The sequence below is a fragment of the Perissodus microlepis genome, chromosome 16, assembly GCF_051167445.1.
Source record: "Perissodus microlepis isolate ML-2025 ecotype Zambia chromosome 16, ASM5116744v1, whole genome shotgun sequence".
NCBI classification, from domain to species: Eukaryota; Metazoa; Chordata; class Actinopteri; order Cichliformes; family Cichlidae; genus Perissodus; species Perissodus microlepis.
In genome coordinates this window covers 16,578,445-16,591,319 of record NC_140476.1, presented here as the reverse complement: position 1 = coordinate 16,591,319, position 12,875 = coordinate 16,578,445, and the positions used below count along the sequence as shown (strand labels likewise).

Below are 12,875 nucleotides of genomic sequence, written 5' to 3'. Positions count from 1 at the left end.
CTCCCAAATGAGCCTGTGCGTAGAAAAAAATAAAAAATAAAAGCCTGTCAGGAAGCAAAAGACAGGCTCTGTTAAGCTCTGCTGTTTTACCTTGAGCTCCGCATGGTGCAGGTACAGGCTGAGCAAACAAAAAAAAGCTGCTCTCAGGCTCTCGTTGACCTTCCTAACAGCCTGACAGTATAAATAAAGACTAGAACTGCAGGGCTAAATTTAAGATGATGTATGAGGAAAAAGTTTTCTGCTCTCGCAACAATGTGGAGTGCATACAAAAAGCCAAAGAAAATAATAAAGAATTCACAACTGGGAAGTTTTACTTTAATTTATTGCACAAACAGCATTGACAAAACATACTTAGAAGTTACTATGTTGTTAAGAGAAGTGGAAAAATTGACCAAAAAGGGTACAGCCATAACATTCAAAAACAAGCTCTCGCATATTTTTGACACAAGAGGGTAGAAGGTCAGATAAGAGTTTGGGGGCGGGGTCCTGAACAAATCTTTTTACTTTTGGGGGATTTCTTTTGACCTTAAAGCACACACGGATCCTGGAAAACATGACACATAGTTAACAATGGAAAGGTAGACCTTACTTCAACATGAGAGCAATAAGTCCAGTATCAAAATGTAGTACATTACAGGGTCCGATCCAAAAAACCTTTCATACAATACACTACTCAACTGTTTGACGAGCTGAAGAATTTTGGGGTGAACACAAATGATACAACTACATGGCAGGAAGAAAAAAAAAAAAAAGTGTTTGAAACATGGACTTGTGTTTTAATACAAAGTTTTAGCAGGTGTAACAGTCACACATATTTACATTTTAGAGCTCTTCAGATGGTTATCTTTGCATATGCTAATTAAAAAATACAGTTTAACTTTGCAGTAAGTTGCCATAACATTAAACACATGTACAGTATGCTCGCATGATCTGATGAGTTGAGTCTTTGGTACAACGTGAGCACCAGAATCCAGAGGCCCTACACTGCAAACGTGGTCATAATGGAAATGGCTTTTTTCCCCTCCCCCCACTCTCTCAACAAACCATGCAAGGTTAATGCCTTCAGTGCAAACGCTAAACACACTGGGAATCATCCGTCTTTATCCTCATACTGTTCATCTAAGGGTGGGGAAATTTTGGTTGTGCAGAACAAAGACTCGAGGGGACCCATTATGTTTTTTCATCATTTTCTATTATGGTTTTATTATTGTAGTTAATGTTGCCATAACATCAACCCCACCCACCTGCTGCTGAACACTACTGTTTGTGACTGGCGGCCAATTAGAAGAGAGCTAGCTGAGATGAACTGAAGGGGCTACGCAAAGGTCCAGCAGAAGATAAATAACGATTATTGTGACCTGTGAATCGTGCCAAGCTACTCGAGCAGAGTCCAAGAATAGAAAGGTGGGGCTAGATATGAACATAATAGGTCCCAATTAACTCGAAAAAGTTCATCACCAGTGGTACACACACACACGCATACACAAGAAACAAGTCTCTTGGCAATTGGTCAGTACAACAGAAGGCAGGAGGGCATGAAAAGATGAACAGGAGACACTGATGACCTTCACAAAGGGACTTCAATGTACACACGTGTAGTAGAAGGGTAGGCAGACAAAAGCTTTAGAAAGGCACAGAGCTTCAGAAAGCGCATTGAGCTGAAAGTTACCACTAAAGAAATGCCAATCACTCAATTGCATACACTCATACACACACACTCTCACACTCACACACAAGACAGGATCATGTAGACAAATTGTTTCTGCTAATGTTGGCAAGGATTTTTAGCAGTTTAACAAAAGACAATGTGATGAAAAATGAAGGTTTTTGTTGCATCACAGTTGTGGCTTAGGAGGATGAGACCGTGACACGAGTAAAAATGAGCTTCAACATGGACGACAATGATTGTTACAGCAGATTAAGTGCAATACAAAGTCAAAGCAAGAAAAAGCCTGGGTGAATCGTTAAATGGCACCGAATGACACTTTTGATGGAGATGACAAAGATCTGTGTCCGTTTTGAAATCACATTTAGTATCTATTAATCAAAAATGCACAAGATGCTTTCAGAAAACAAAACAAAACAAAAAGGTTAGCTAAAGATGGACAGAAGTGTTTAATTAGAGGAGGTTTCTGTTGCCGAAGATGTTATTTGGGTCCACGTAGTCCTTGACAGACTTGAGCATCCCCATGCCGACGCTGGAGATGGTCTCTCTCATCCACTCCTTCCGAAGTTTCCCCACTGAATGACAGAGGAGAGAAATAAATAAAAAAAACCAAGGAAGACGACTGAGGGGGAGAAATAGAGGAATCGGCACGGCTGATTGCTCAGCAGGCTGCTGGGAGCCAATCAATCTTGTGAGAGTGAGTGAATAAACAGAGGGTGATAAATGCTTTTATTCAGAGAGGAGAAATGTTTTGCATGGCATGATTTATGGAGCTCAGCAGACTATCAAACTCATTAGGCTCTGTGTGTTCCCAGAGGAGGGGCCGGCTGGCGGCTGGAGCGGGCCGTCCCCGGCTCCCTCACTTTTTGAGCCACCGCTCCCCTCCAATACCCCCCCCCTCCTCCAGAGTCACAGGAGCGTTTTCTGTCTCATTGTGCCAACGGCCGCACTCCTCCAGCTGACCCGCGAGGGTGTTGTGCTCCGTTGTCCCGAACGTCACTCTATGCCCCAACACTGGCCCGATCATCATTAGGGTGCCACAGCCAGCCGTGGAGCACCAACACAATGGCACTCTGTCAGCTGGAGTTTGGCTTTCAGCCGCTCCTCGCGGCCTCTCATCGTCGTCGTCCAAACCCCCCAACCTGAGGAGTGAGACTGCCTTCGGCATGAAGCCCAGTGAGGGCGCCCATTACTTTACCAGCTGTCCAGTTCGACATTCTCCAAAGCATTTGGACCTGACAGGGTCCCGCAGAGTGGAGCCGGCAACTTTTCAAACAGAAGAATTTAACAGCAAATGTAACCAAATTAAAGCAGTAATTTATATTTTTGTATTTGGCAATAAGAGGAGGAAAAGAGTGGTGCTACTGGGGACTAACAACACTGACTTACTCAACTGGTCAGTAGACCCAAGAAACCCCAAATATGTAGATTTAGGTTCATGTCAAATGTTTTTCGGCACAGTCACAAAAATTGATCTAATTTCAAGTTTAACTTTGCCTTTTATGGCCTAACCAAGTACTTAAATAATAAATGATACATGAGAAGCTTTCACCTTCTCTCTGTTTTCTATCAGTGCAACTTTTTTTTTTTTGGGGGGGGGGGGGGGGATAATGTGGGATTTGGGAAGCTGACAGGCAACTTTCACATTTTTCAGTGTAAAACACTGAAAAATGCGAGATAATAGCAGTGAGAATGATCATTTCGGTCACTGTGTTAGCTTTAATCCCTACAAAATCAGTTCAAAAAGAGCAAGTAGTCATTATCAGAGTGTGATACTAATAACTAAAAATCCGGGAAAGGAAAGCTGCTTCATTCTTGGAAAAAGTCGTCTTTTAATAACAGTCCAGCAAAGAAGAAGTAAGTAAATTTTAACTTTTGACGTCGTGTCACTTTAAAAGAAAAACTCGATATCTACAACCCACCAACGCAAAAAAAAAGATAGACTTGAGAACAGAGCAGCTCAGAACAGGTGCTGCTCTCTGTGTAAACATGTGAAACCAGCAGTGTAATCAGTTTAGATAAGATTATAAAGGCCAAAAGGAAAAAAAACGAAAGGAAAAACCCAAAACGTGTCTTCACATGCCTTCCTTTCCCAATCCACATGATTCTCTCCGCACTAGTAGCAAAGCAGCCTCTACACCCCCCCCCCAGTGGGCAAGATGAGAAAAAGGGGCCACCCTGACATGTTACAACGCTATGTTATCAGAGTTTGGCCAGGAAACCCAGATGGGGATAAGCCATGAGGCTAGTGAGGCCCGTCTCCTGACAAAACAGGGCAGACAGCGGGGTCACTGGGGACTCTGATACCACACAAACCTCCAGATGGTGACAAGGGGACCAATCAGCTGCTACCCAATAACTAAGAAAGTACCATGCTCTCTACCACCACCACCTCCTCCCCACTTCTTTCCCCTCGTTCCACCTCCATCCCACCCTCCTCTCAGGAATAGGAGAGAAAACAGAAGGTGCTGGGACTGCATCATTGCCTCCATCACTGTGATAATTTACACATCTATCTTGTCATATTCTCTCTTTTTTTCTTGCTATTGCAATCAATCTCAGCAGGCTTGGTGTGTGCAGCTGAGACATGCAAAGAAGTGCAGGTAGCTATTTTAGAAAAGCCCCTCCTCCTCCTCAAAAATCAAACAACTGACATTTCTCCCATGTGGAAAAGCCCGGGGAAGTTCAGGGCGAATGGCAAACGGGGAACTTCACCAAATCAGGTCATTCTTTTTATCTCCTGAGAGCAGTGACCTGAGTGGAAGTGCAGTGTGGAGAGCAGGTGAGAGAGAATCTCCGCAAAATATAAGAAAAGAAAAAGAAAGCCGCGAGGTGAGGTGAAGACGCTGGGCACCCTCGAATGGCCTTCATTTGGAGAAGAAGAGAGAAGCTGGGTTGAGGCTCATCCGCTTCCACACCCCGCTCTCGCTCTCCTGGGGTTTCTCTAACAAATGGGGGTCAGGACATGACAGACAGGGTAAGGCAGTGGCCATGCATTCCTCTGATATGACCAAGCTGGAGTATTGGTTGAGGAGTTGCGGTGCAGGGTTGATAGATGGATGATTCTCCTGGTGATGGATGTTCCGACAACTCTTCACTGCTGCGACACTGGTGACCTAGTTAAAGAGGACATTTCTCCTGGTGTTCTGTCTTTAAGCACTGGCCAATATTTAAACATTTAACATGTTTGTTTTGGGGTCTTTTAAAGCCAGTTTGTTAAAACTGTCTCCTTTTTCATGAAAAATGTTTTTCCCCTGGACAGCAGCTGACACACGGTGCTGTTAGGTGAGTATTACGTCCTGTAGTGAAAGGGGTCGAAGCGCTCTGCATGCAGAGATTCCCTTTCGTACGCCCACGCAGCAACGTGCTGACCTGCTGTAAATACAGGGCCATAAAAATGTATATTTTCTCCACTGGCCTCCCACCTCACCATCCTTGACTACATCTGTTTTGTTTGATACACAAAACCCAGGGAAACTAGCTCCATTTGTCAAGCGCTGATTGTGGGCAGACAAACCGTCCTGTCTGCACCCAGATAGCGAGCCCTGCTGTTATTAATCACAATTACAGAATGGGCCTCGCACACGGTAGCTGCATCAATATCCCACCCCCCTCTCCCCAGCGTCACCTCCCCGTGCTGCTCGGGGTGGCCGGGCCACCGTTTGGAGGTCAGTGTACAGCCGGCGATAACGGCGGCATCATTTACCCCGGCCCGCTGCCTCCTTTTTATTAGCAATCTTTTAATTTTGAACCCGTCCCCGCCTTCAGGAAAAATTGTGATTTAATATCGCAGCTGATTCACTACATACTGTTTTTGACAGGTGTGATGAATAGCCTCAAGTGATGTATGAAAACAGCGAGGCGGATGGCAATATAGATAAGGCAGCCGTTTCGGTTAGCCCTGATGGGGCCAGGAGAGTTGTTTCGCCGCCCTCCCCTGCTCACGTTTCATTTGGTCACTGCTGAAATGAACAAATAGCCGAGTCAGAGTCATTCATCTGAGCTGCGGGAACAGATTTTGGAAATGTGAAGGAAGCGATGAAAGATCCACGACCAAATGCACATTTACAGCACGACTGGCTGCCAGCTTGCCAGCGTGGAAGAGCACGCCGGGTAGGCTCGCCATGCTGTCATCGCGATTCAGTACAAAACTTTTTTTTTCCTGGCCAACTGAAACATAAGAGAATGTCCAAATATAACATGACTGTGCTTTTTTGGTGATTTATGTGCACTTGCTTTCTGCAGTTTGTGAAAACAGGCTCTACATTTTCAGCACAAAATTCTCAGCTCTGGGTACCTCCATGGTGATGTGACAAGCTCCCTCCATTGGCAAGGATCTCCTCTCTAGCTGCATGCTGTGAAGAGGGGAAAAAAACAAAACTACACTCAGTTTATACATTATATAATGTTATATTCTGACATCTGTTCTGATGGGTGTTGGCGTTTCAACATGTTATCACATTTTAACAGTTTGTGGCATAATGTGCAGAAAAATAGAACTGGATCTACCTCCACTTGTTCATACACATGCACTGGATCACTGAGTCCTCTGTAGTTGAAGGCAAAGTAAAAGTAGACACAGGCACCGGCATCATACGTCTGAGTCACCCTGCACGAAAAAGAAACGCGTTCAAACGAGCGGATAAAACCTTAATCTTTCTCTTTCCACCGTCTCTCAGAAAATCCAATTTACATGCATGTGAAGGAGGAGTTTTTTGACAAGTTGCTCCATTTTACATACAATAAATGATTCTTTTCTATTGGAATGGGAAGACAAAGTGCAGTGGGAGGTTTGGTTTTCCCCAGCGAACCTCTGACCTCAATTCCATTCATGGTTAGCAGAAAGCGGAGGCAGCGTGGAAGCACTGTCGCCTTTAATAACACAACATTATCACATAATAAATGGCGATCAAATCCTTTTACTGAATCATCTGAGCCACATTTACTCCTCAGGTATGATGCAGGCAGGGTGATTCAACTGACATCATAATATTTGTGTTTTCCCCACACCACTAAATGCAGCTTACGCTCAGGTTTTCGAACATATTGTGTAACAACCTTTGTGTTGAGAATATAATGCTGCTTTTCCCGTTTACATGTTCTCTCTCTGGCCTTGCTCCCTCTGGAGGAGCAGGGTGCTGGGCCCTTGTTCATTTGACATGGCCCATCACCTGGCACACTCACTGTTCTGGAGGTTAAATGGACAAATCAATCATGTGACAGACTGCAGCCGGGAAATGAATGGCTGTAGCATAATCAGGCTGAGGCCTAATCTGTCCGCAATCTGTGAGCAGCAGCCTGGTGCTCCTCAACCAGCTCGCCGTCTGTCTGTCACAACGTCCGACCGCATTGTCTCCGTGACTCTTGCAAACTCAACAGGGGTCACACTTGGTATGCACCTCAGTACTTCCAAGGTTATAACTGAAATGTATCTTTAGGATTGAATGCCATTTGCTGTCAAACAATAAAAGTTAGCAACTGATTGTCATTTTGTTGTTTGTATTTTTTCTTTGTTTTTCATTTGTTTCTAATTTGGACCAACTTCTTCAAAATATTTAATTTGGGGAATGCTCTTGATTATTTGTGTATAAATGTCATTTAAAGGATTGATGTGATGATATTTTATCACAGCATGATGTTTATTATTTTTTTCTGAAGCACTTATATTTGTAAAATTTAAAATTTTTTCAAAAACTGTTACAAACTGTGACAAACAACTACACCTCATTCCTCAGTTTAAAATAGCATCCAACAAGAAAACCATTTAATCCTTGAGTATCATTTGCTAAAAACTACACTGCCCTGCTTGTTTAATAAGTTACTTGAGCTCGTTACATATGTGTGACCTGATTGAGAGTGTCATATTTTTAATAGGCTTTGGACAAATTAGAACACACAGTGCATTGTTGTGGTCTTCTCATAGGAAGAACAATATGAAACCTATACTGTAGGTGTCGTTTCTGCACTAGTGTTAAACATTAAAATATGGTGAGGAGACTGGCAGAGCGTTTGTACAGGCTCAGTCTTTTGGAAACTGTTTTTAAATATTACCTGCATGTGGATAATGGTGGAAACTGAACTCCTTTGTCTTTACACTCTCGCACAATGCGCGCTTTTACATTTCTGCAAATGTCCAAAACCCTAAAAAAAAAGAAAGAAAAGACAAGAAAGAAAATTAATAGGAGTTTAAAAAAAAACAGATTGTTATGTTGTTTTTCTGTCCGAGCTGATATTTGTGTGTTTAAAACATGACAACAATGTGTATTTAAAACCAAGCACTGCAAAAATATAAATAATAAAAGAAAGACAGAAAAAAAACATTAAAGAAAGGCAAGAGACCAGGCAGGAGGTAGAGACCAGACTGACTAACATGAAGACCATTGTGGGAGAGATTCCCACTGGTGTGGAAATGGCCGCCAGTCCTAAGCATCTGCAGTCGTGCGTGGAGTGTGGAGGATGGGGAGGAGGCTGGGTAATGAGCCAGGCACATATGCTCGCCTCACTGCCTGATCTCTTGGTCTCTCCCCATCAGGCATGTTACACAACAAGGAGCCTGCATGTGCTCCTGTTTGTTGTGTGAGAAAGCAGGACAATGAAAACATGTAGAAAATGCAGATCACAGTACATGGGTGTGAGATGAGCCTGTGTCTCATAGTACATGGTACACATACAGAGCACACTCACACACCTCTCCCCTCTATGTATGTGTGTGGGTGTGTGAGTATGTCAGCAGTGGTACGTTTGTATGCTGAGGAGGAAAAGCTCCACCAACGCAGGGTCATTTAATGAGGGGAGAAGGCAGGCATGAAGGTGAATGTGAAAGACAGAGGCAAGGAGAAATAAACGAAAGGAAGGGAAAAACAGGATTAGGACGCTGAGGGCAGACTCTGCAGGAGGCGAGTGAATCAATGTATTTACCTGTCCCAAGGCACAGAGGTTTCAAAGGACTCGCCAATCACATAGTAGTCCATTCCCAAGTCCTGGTTGGAATGAAATGCACACATATAAGCAGGCTGATATGTTAATGTGATTCAGCACATTTTATGAGAACTGTGGTAACCCTGTAAATCAAGCATATGCAGAAATCCTCCAAGCTTGTGATCTTATTTTGAAACCACAGCTTCTTATTTTTATGAGCTGGATGACATTCGCTCGATTTTTTTTTAAAAGGCAAAGCACAACTTTCTTTTTTAAAGGAAAAAAAGAGAAATGAAAGCAGCTTCTCTTCTCTGTACCGATAAAACAAAGACATTATCTTGGGCTTTTTTGTGATGTTTTACCACCGGCTTACATTCAACAGAACAAACCACTATCATAAAACTAGAATATAAAGAATGACTACATAAATAACTAGTAGTACTAGTAGACATCTCAACGAGACATTTTCAGACCTGTATTACAAAAAAGCATTTTTGAATAGAAGCTGTTGCTTTATTGAAAAGGTCTTTAAATTCTGGATGCCTTTTCCGATGCAACCCCAAAAGGGTTTTTGGCTCCTCCTGGGATTGAAATCGGGATTATTGCTTGTTGGGCGAATGTGTAAATATCTACAATATGGAGCCACTGAGGAAGGACTTTTGACAACTGAGATAAAAAATAAATAAATAAATAAAAAGCAGAAAGCTGTTGATGACCTGCTTAAGTGTATTTAAAAACCCTGCTTGTTGATGATTGTCAGAAAGGTTTCTAACAGGGATGACCTGAGTCAACTTTCTATTGTCATTCTGTCTGCATTTACTGTGCTCTTCTACTGCTGTTCAATGCCTTGACAACAACTGCGACCAGATCAAATCAAAGCCCTCCCGAGGTCATATTCCGCTGCTTTCATTGCTGCTCGCTATCCTCTCCGCTGTCAAATTGCAATCTCCCTGCCTGCCCCACCTGCCCATCAGCTCAGGCAGGGAAAAAGCCAGAGAAGTGACCCACCCGGAGGTAAGCGATGACAAAGGTCAACATGTAGCCCCTCTGCCCATTGTCCTCTCCAGCTGCCAGGCCCCTGCGAGGAGACATCAGGGTTAATATTTAACAGATCTTTTCTTCAGCTTTGTTGCTCCGGCTGCTCCCTCTCACAACCGCTGTCTTGGAGGCTGTCAGTGCAACAATGTACAGATCAATGGCGCTATGCTCCTTGCATCGCCATAGGTCAGCCACACATCTATCACCTGCGGTGGGTAATCACATTTTCATCTACCATCCAAACTAATCAGGCCAAGCTCATTAGAAAATCACTATATTGATTTTCACCCTTCTTCCTGTTTCCCATCACTGCAGGAAACGTTCCTCACCACACCTAAGCAATCCATCACCGGCACTTGAGCTGATGGGTGATGGCCATTTAATGAAAATAATGCAATTATTAAGACTATGTTGCATCTGACAGGTTTTGGCTGGTATGGCTTAACCCCTTTCTATCACAAAACCATTGTTTGAACCTCAGCAAGATCCGAAAATAGAAGCAAACATGAAATGCTACAATGGTGTCAAATAAGACTTAATGAATATAATGTATGGCATATACAATCAAATACTGATCAAACATTTGGCAAAACAGGGAATGCCTTGCACAAGATATTAATTACAATGAAACACTGGACTTTTTTATTGTTTCTCTTAACTAAAAAAAATCTTAAAAATCCAGAGTCAGTTTTGGTAGCAACTGTATGAACGCTTGAGATCTATAGATTTACAAACACATAAATGTGAAATATCTGCAAACGTAAGAGTTACTGCCGCAACCACTTTAATGAATGACTAACAAATTTATGCATTGGCTATGTCATGACCCATTATGGTGCAATGCAAATCTTGTACAAATCCTTGTAGCCAGTTTTCAGACCAAACATATCACATTTGTGGTCTACCTGAGATGAAAAGTTGATATCTTTATCCATTCATATGTTTCTGCAGTTTTTTTTAAATGTCCAGTTTAAATAAAAATCCATCTTTGAACTTTAAAGCTTTCTTTCTTTCTTTTGTTGTGTGTGGAAGATTTTGGATCTGAGTAAATTAGGACCGAGGTTTTGTGTTTCCAGGTCTTATGTGGCCGTGCAAAATAATGGGAACAGACAAAAATGTCTGAGGAAACTGCGCATCAGCTGCTAATTGGATTATTTGGAGTTAGTTATAGATGAGAAATGTTTATATCAGATTTCTACACAGATACATTCATATTAGGTTTCCAAAAACTTTTGCTGTTTACCAATTACAATCCACCAATAAATAAAAGTAATTATTTTCATAACAATTACACAGATGGCAAATGAACTGAATATTCTTTTTTGAGGGCTTAAAAATAGTTCTGGATGAAGGAGGTTTCCTCTCTAGCTGGCTGGTAACAGATTTCCAAGAAAGTCCTTATTGATGTGTTTCATGATCAATCACAAGAGCCAAACACTCCCCAGCTGTGTCTTGTGGCCCTGTGCTGTCCTAAGGGGAGCTGTGCCCTACTATCTCTGCCCACCTCACACCTACTTTAACATTAAAGCTAGCCTGACAGGAGGACATCCAGAGGTGATCCATCAATCCACATTGAGACAAACTACTGAGTCGAAGAACAAATCTTAAGTGTGTAACTGTGCTTTTCAATTCTTATCACTGCTACTCCAAGGCTGGTTGAAAGCAGCGCCACCACTGTGTATAAAGCCTCACCTTATGGCACATTTCTAACCTTTCTGATCTTTAAATGATTCAACAATATAGAGATATAGAAGACTGAGATGTAAAAATACAAAACTCAGCAGCTATTACTCACCCAAATTTTGCAGCGATGTCATAAACCTGCTTTTCATGCTGCAGGACCTTCTCGCGGTCTCCCTCAAACAGCAGGGTGGCCACACACAAGCGGTTGGGGTCAAACCCTTTGAACTGAGAATTAAAGAGGTAGGCTCATTTTTCATGTAAAACACCTGCAGCAAGAACCTTACAGTGTTCACCCCTGGTTATTTTTTACCTTGGTGATGTAAAATTTCTTCAACCCGTCCAAAAAGGAAGTGAAAATTGAAGATACTTGAGGCTTCAGGGCATGACCTGTTAAATATCAGATTAAAATCAGTTCAGTTAATTCACCTAAAAGAAGCCCTAAGGTAAATAAAACAAAATTTCCCACAAATTAGGCAAACTCTGCTTCTGCTTGCATCCTCCAGTGTTCTGAGAGAGCAAAGCAACTCTGATATATTTGGAATTGCAAACAAAAGAAGAAGAAATAAATGGTAACATTTGAATAACTTCACAACTGGCCAGTGGCTGCGAGCGACAGCGACTATAAATCAGAGAGTTTCCGAAGGGAAGTGGGGTTGACACAGTGATATCCGTCTTCCTCAGCCACCCTTTTTGATTTATTCCTGATCGGACGCACAAAAGCGCCTGTGGACAAGGGAAAATGAGGGGCTGGGGCCAATGGGATGGTTATCAATCACAGCAGGGAAGTCATGGGTGATGTCGCCGAGACTTAACAGTTCATTTATTTCCCCCTATGCTCAAGTCTCTTCATCACTTAGTGTCCTAATTGTTTCCATTCCAAACTGTGATTGTAGGTCTTAAGGTCCCTCACAGCCATCATACTCGTTAATTAAATACTCAAAATCCAGAGAGAAAAAATTGCTAATACAATGAACAAAAATGATATGTTCATATGTTTATATTATCTTTCCTTTATACAAAATCCTTATTTTTATATATTAATACAGGTAGAGCTAAATTGTTTGTGTAGTCTCAAACTAAAAAAAAAAACAAACCCAAAAATCCCAACCCTTTTATACAGTACACAAACTTTCTCCACAGTAATCATTATTAAAAAGTAAGGACAAGTTACTAAATCCATGAATGCATCATAGTGCCATGAGTTTTAGTTTTTATTCCCCCCCCAAAAAAAAAGAAAAAGAAAAAAAAATCCTGGTCACTTTGTCTTCCCTGTGTAATGCTAGGAAGTGCCTACTCTGTGAAAAGTGGAAATACAGGGAAGATAATGAGATCCCACGAGACTGGGGAACTTTGCAGCGATCTCTGGGAATGCCAGATGCATTCCACTGGACCCGAAGAAACAACATCATAAAACTTCAGTGCAATAATGACTTAATTCTGGTCGGGTTTATTTTTCATCGTGCTTCAAACTGTGTGTTTGTGTGTGTGTGCGCGCGTGCGGATATTCGGTTGCAAAAATAATAATCAATTTAACGATTCAGTGGCATGGACCGTTGTGACATCACTGACT

The 12,875-nt window shown here is 42.2% G+C and overlaps 1 protein-coding gene across 1 annotated transcript in view; it reads right to left on the bottom strand.

Annotated features, from left to right (window-relative positions):
- Window positions 1-304: 304 nt before the first annotated feature.
- Window positions 305-12,875, bottom strand: part of agps (alkylglycerone phosphate synthase) — a 29,023-nt gene continuing 16,452 nt past the window's right edge. Inside the window, exons 13-20 of the mRNA XM_084907961.1 lie at window positions 11,616-11,692; window positions 11,418-11,530; window positions 9,593-9,662; window positions 8,585-8,646; window positions 7,718-7,807; window positions 6,176-6,275; window positions 5,964-6,021; window positions 305-2,241 (exon numbers count right to left, since the gene is read on the bottom strand). Of these exons, the coding sequence (XP_084764087.1) occupies window positions 2,120-2,241; window positions 5,964-6,021; window positions 6,176-6,275; window positions 7,718-7,807; window positions 8,585-8,646; window positions 9,593-9,662; window positions 11,418-11,530; window positions 11,616-11,692 (692 nt within the window). The 3' untranslated portion in view covers window positions 305-2,119. The remainder of the gene's footprint in view (window positions 2,242-5,963; window positions 6,022-6,175; window positions 6,276-7,717; window positions 7,808-8,584; window positions 8,647-9,592; window positions 9,663-11,417; window positions 11,531-11,615; window positions 11,693-12,875) is intronic.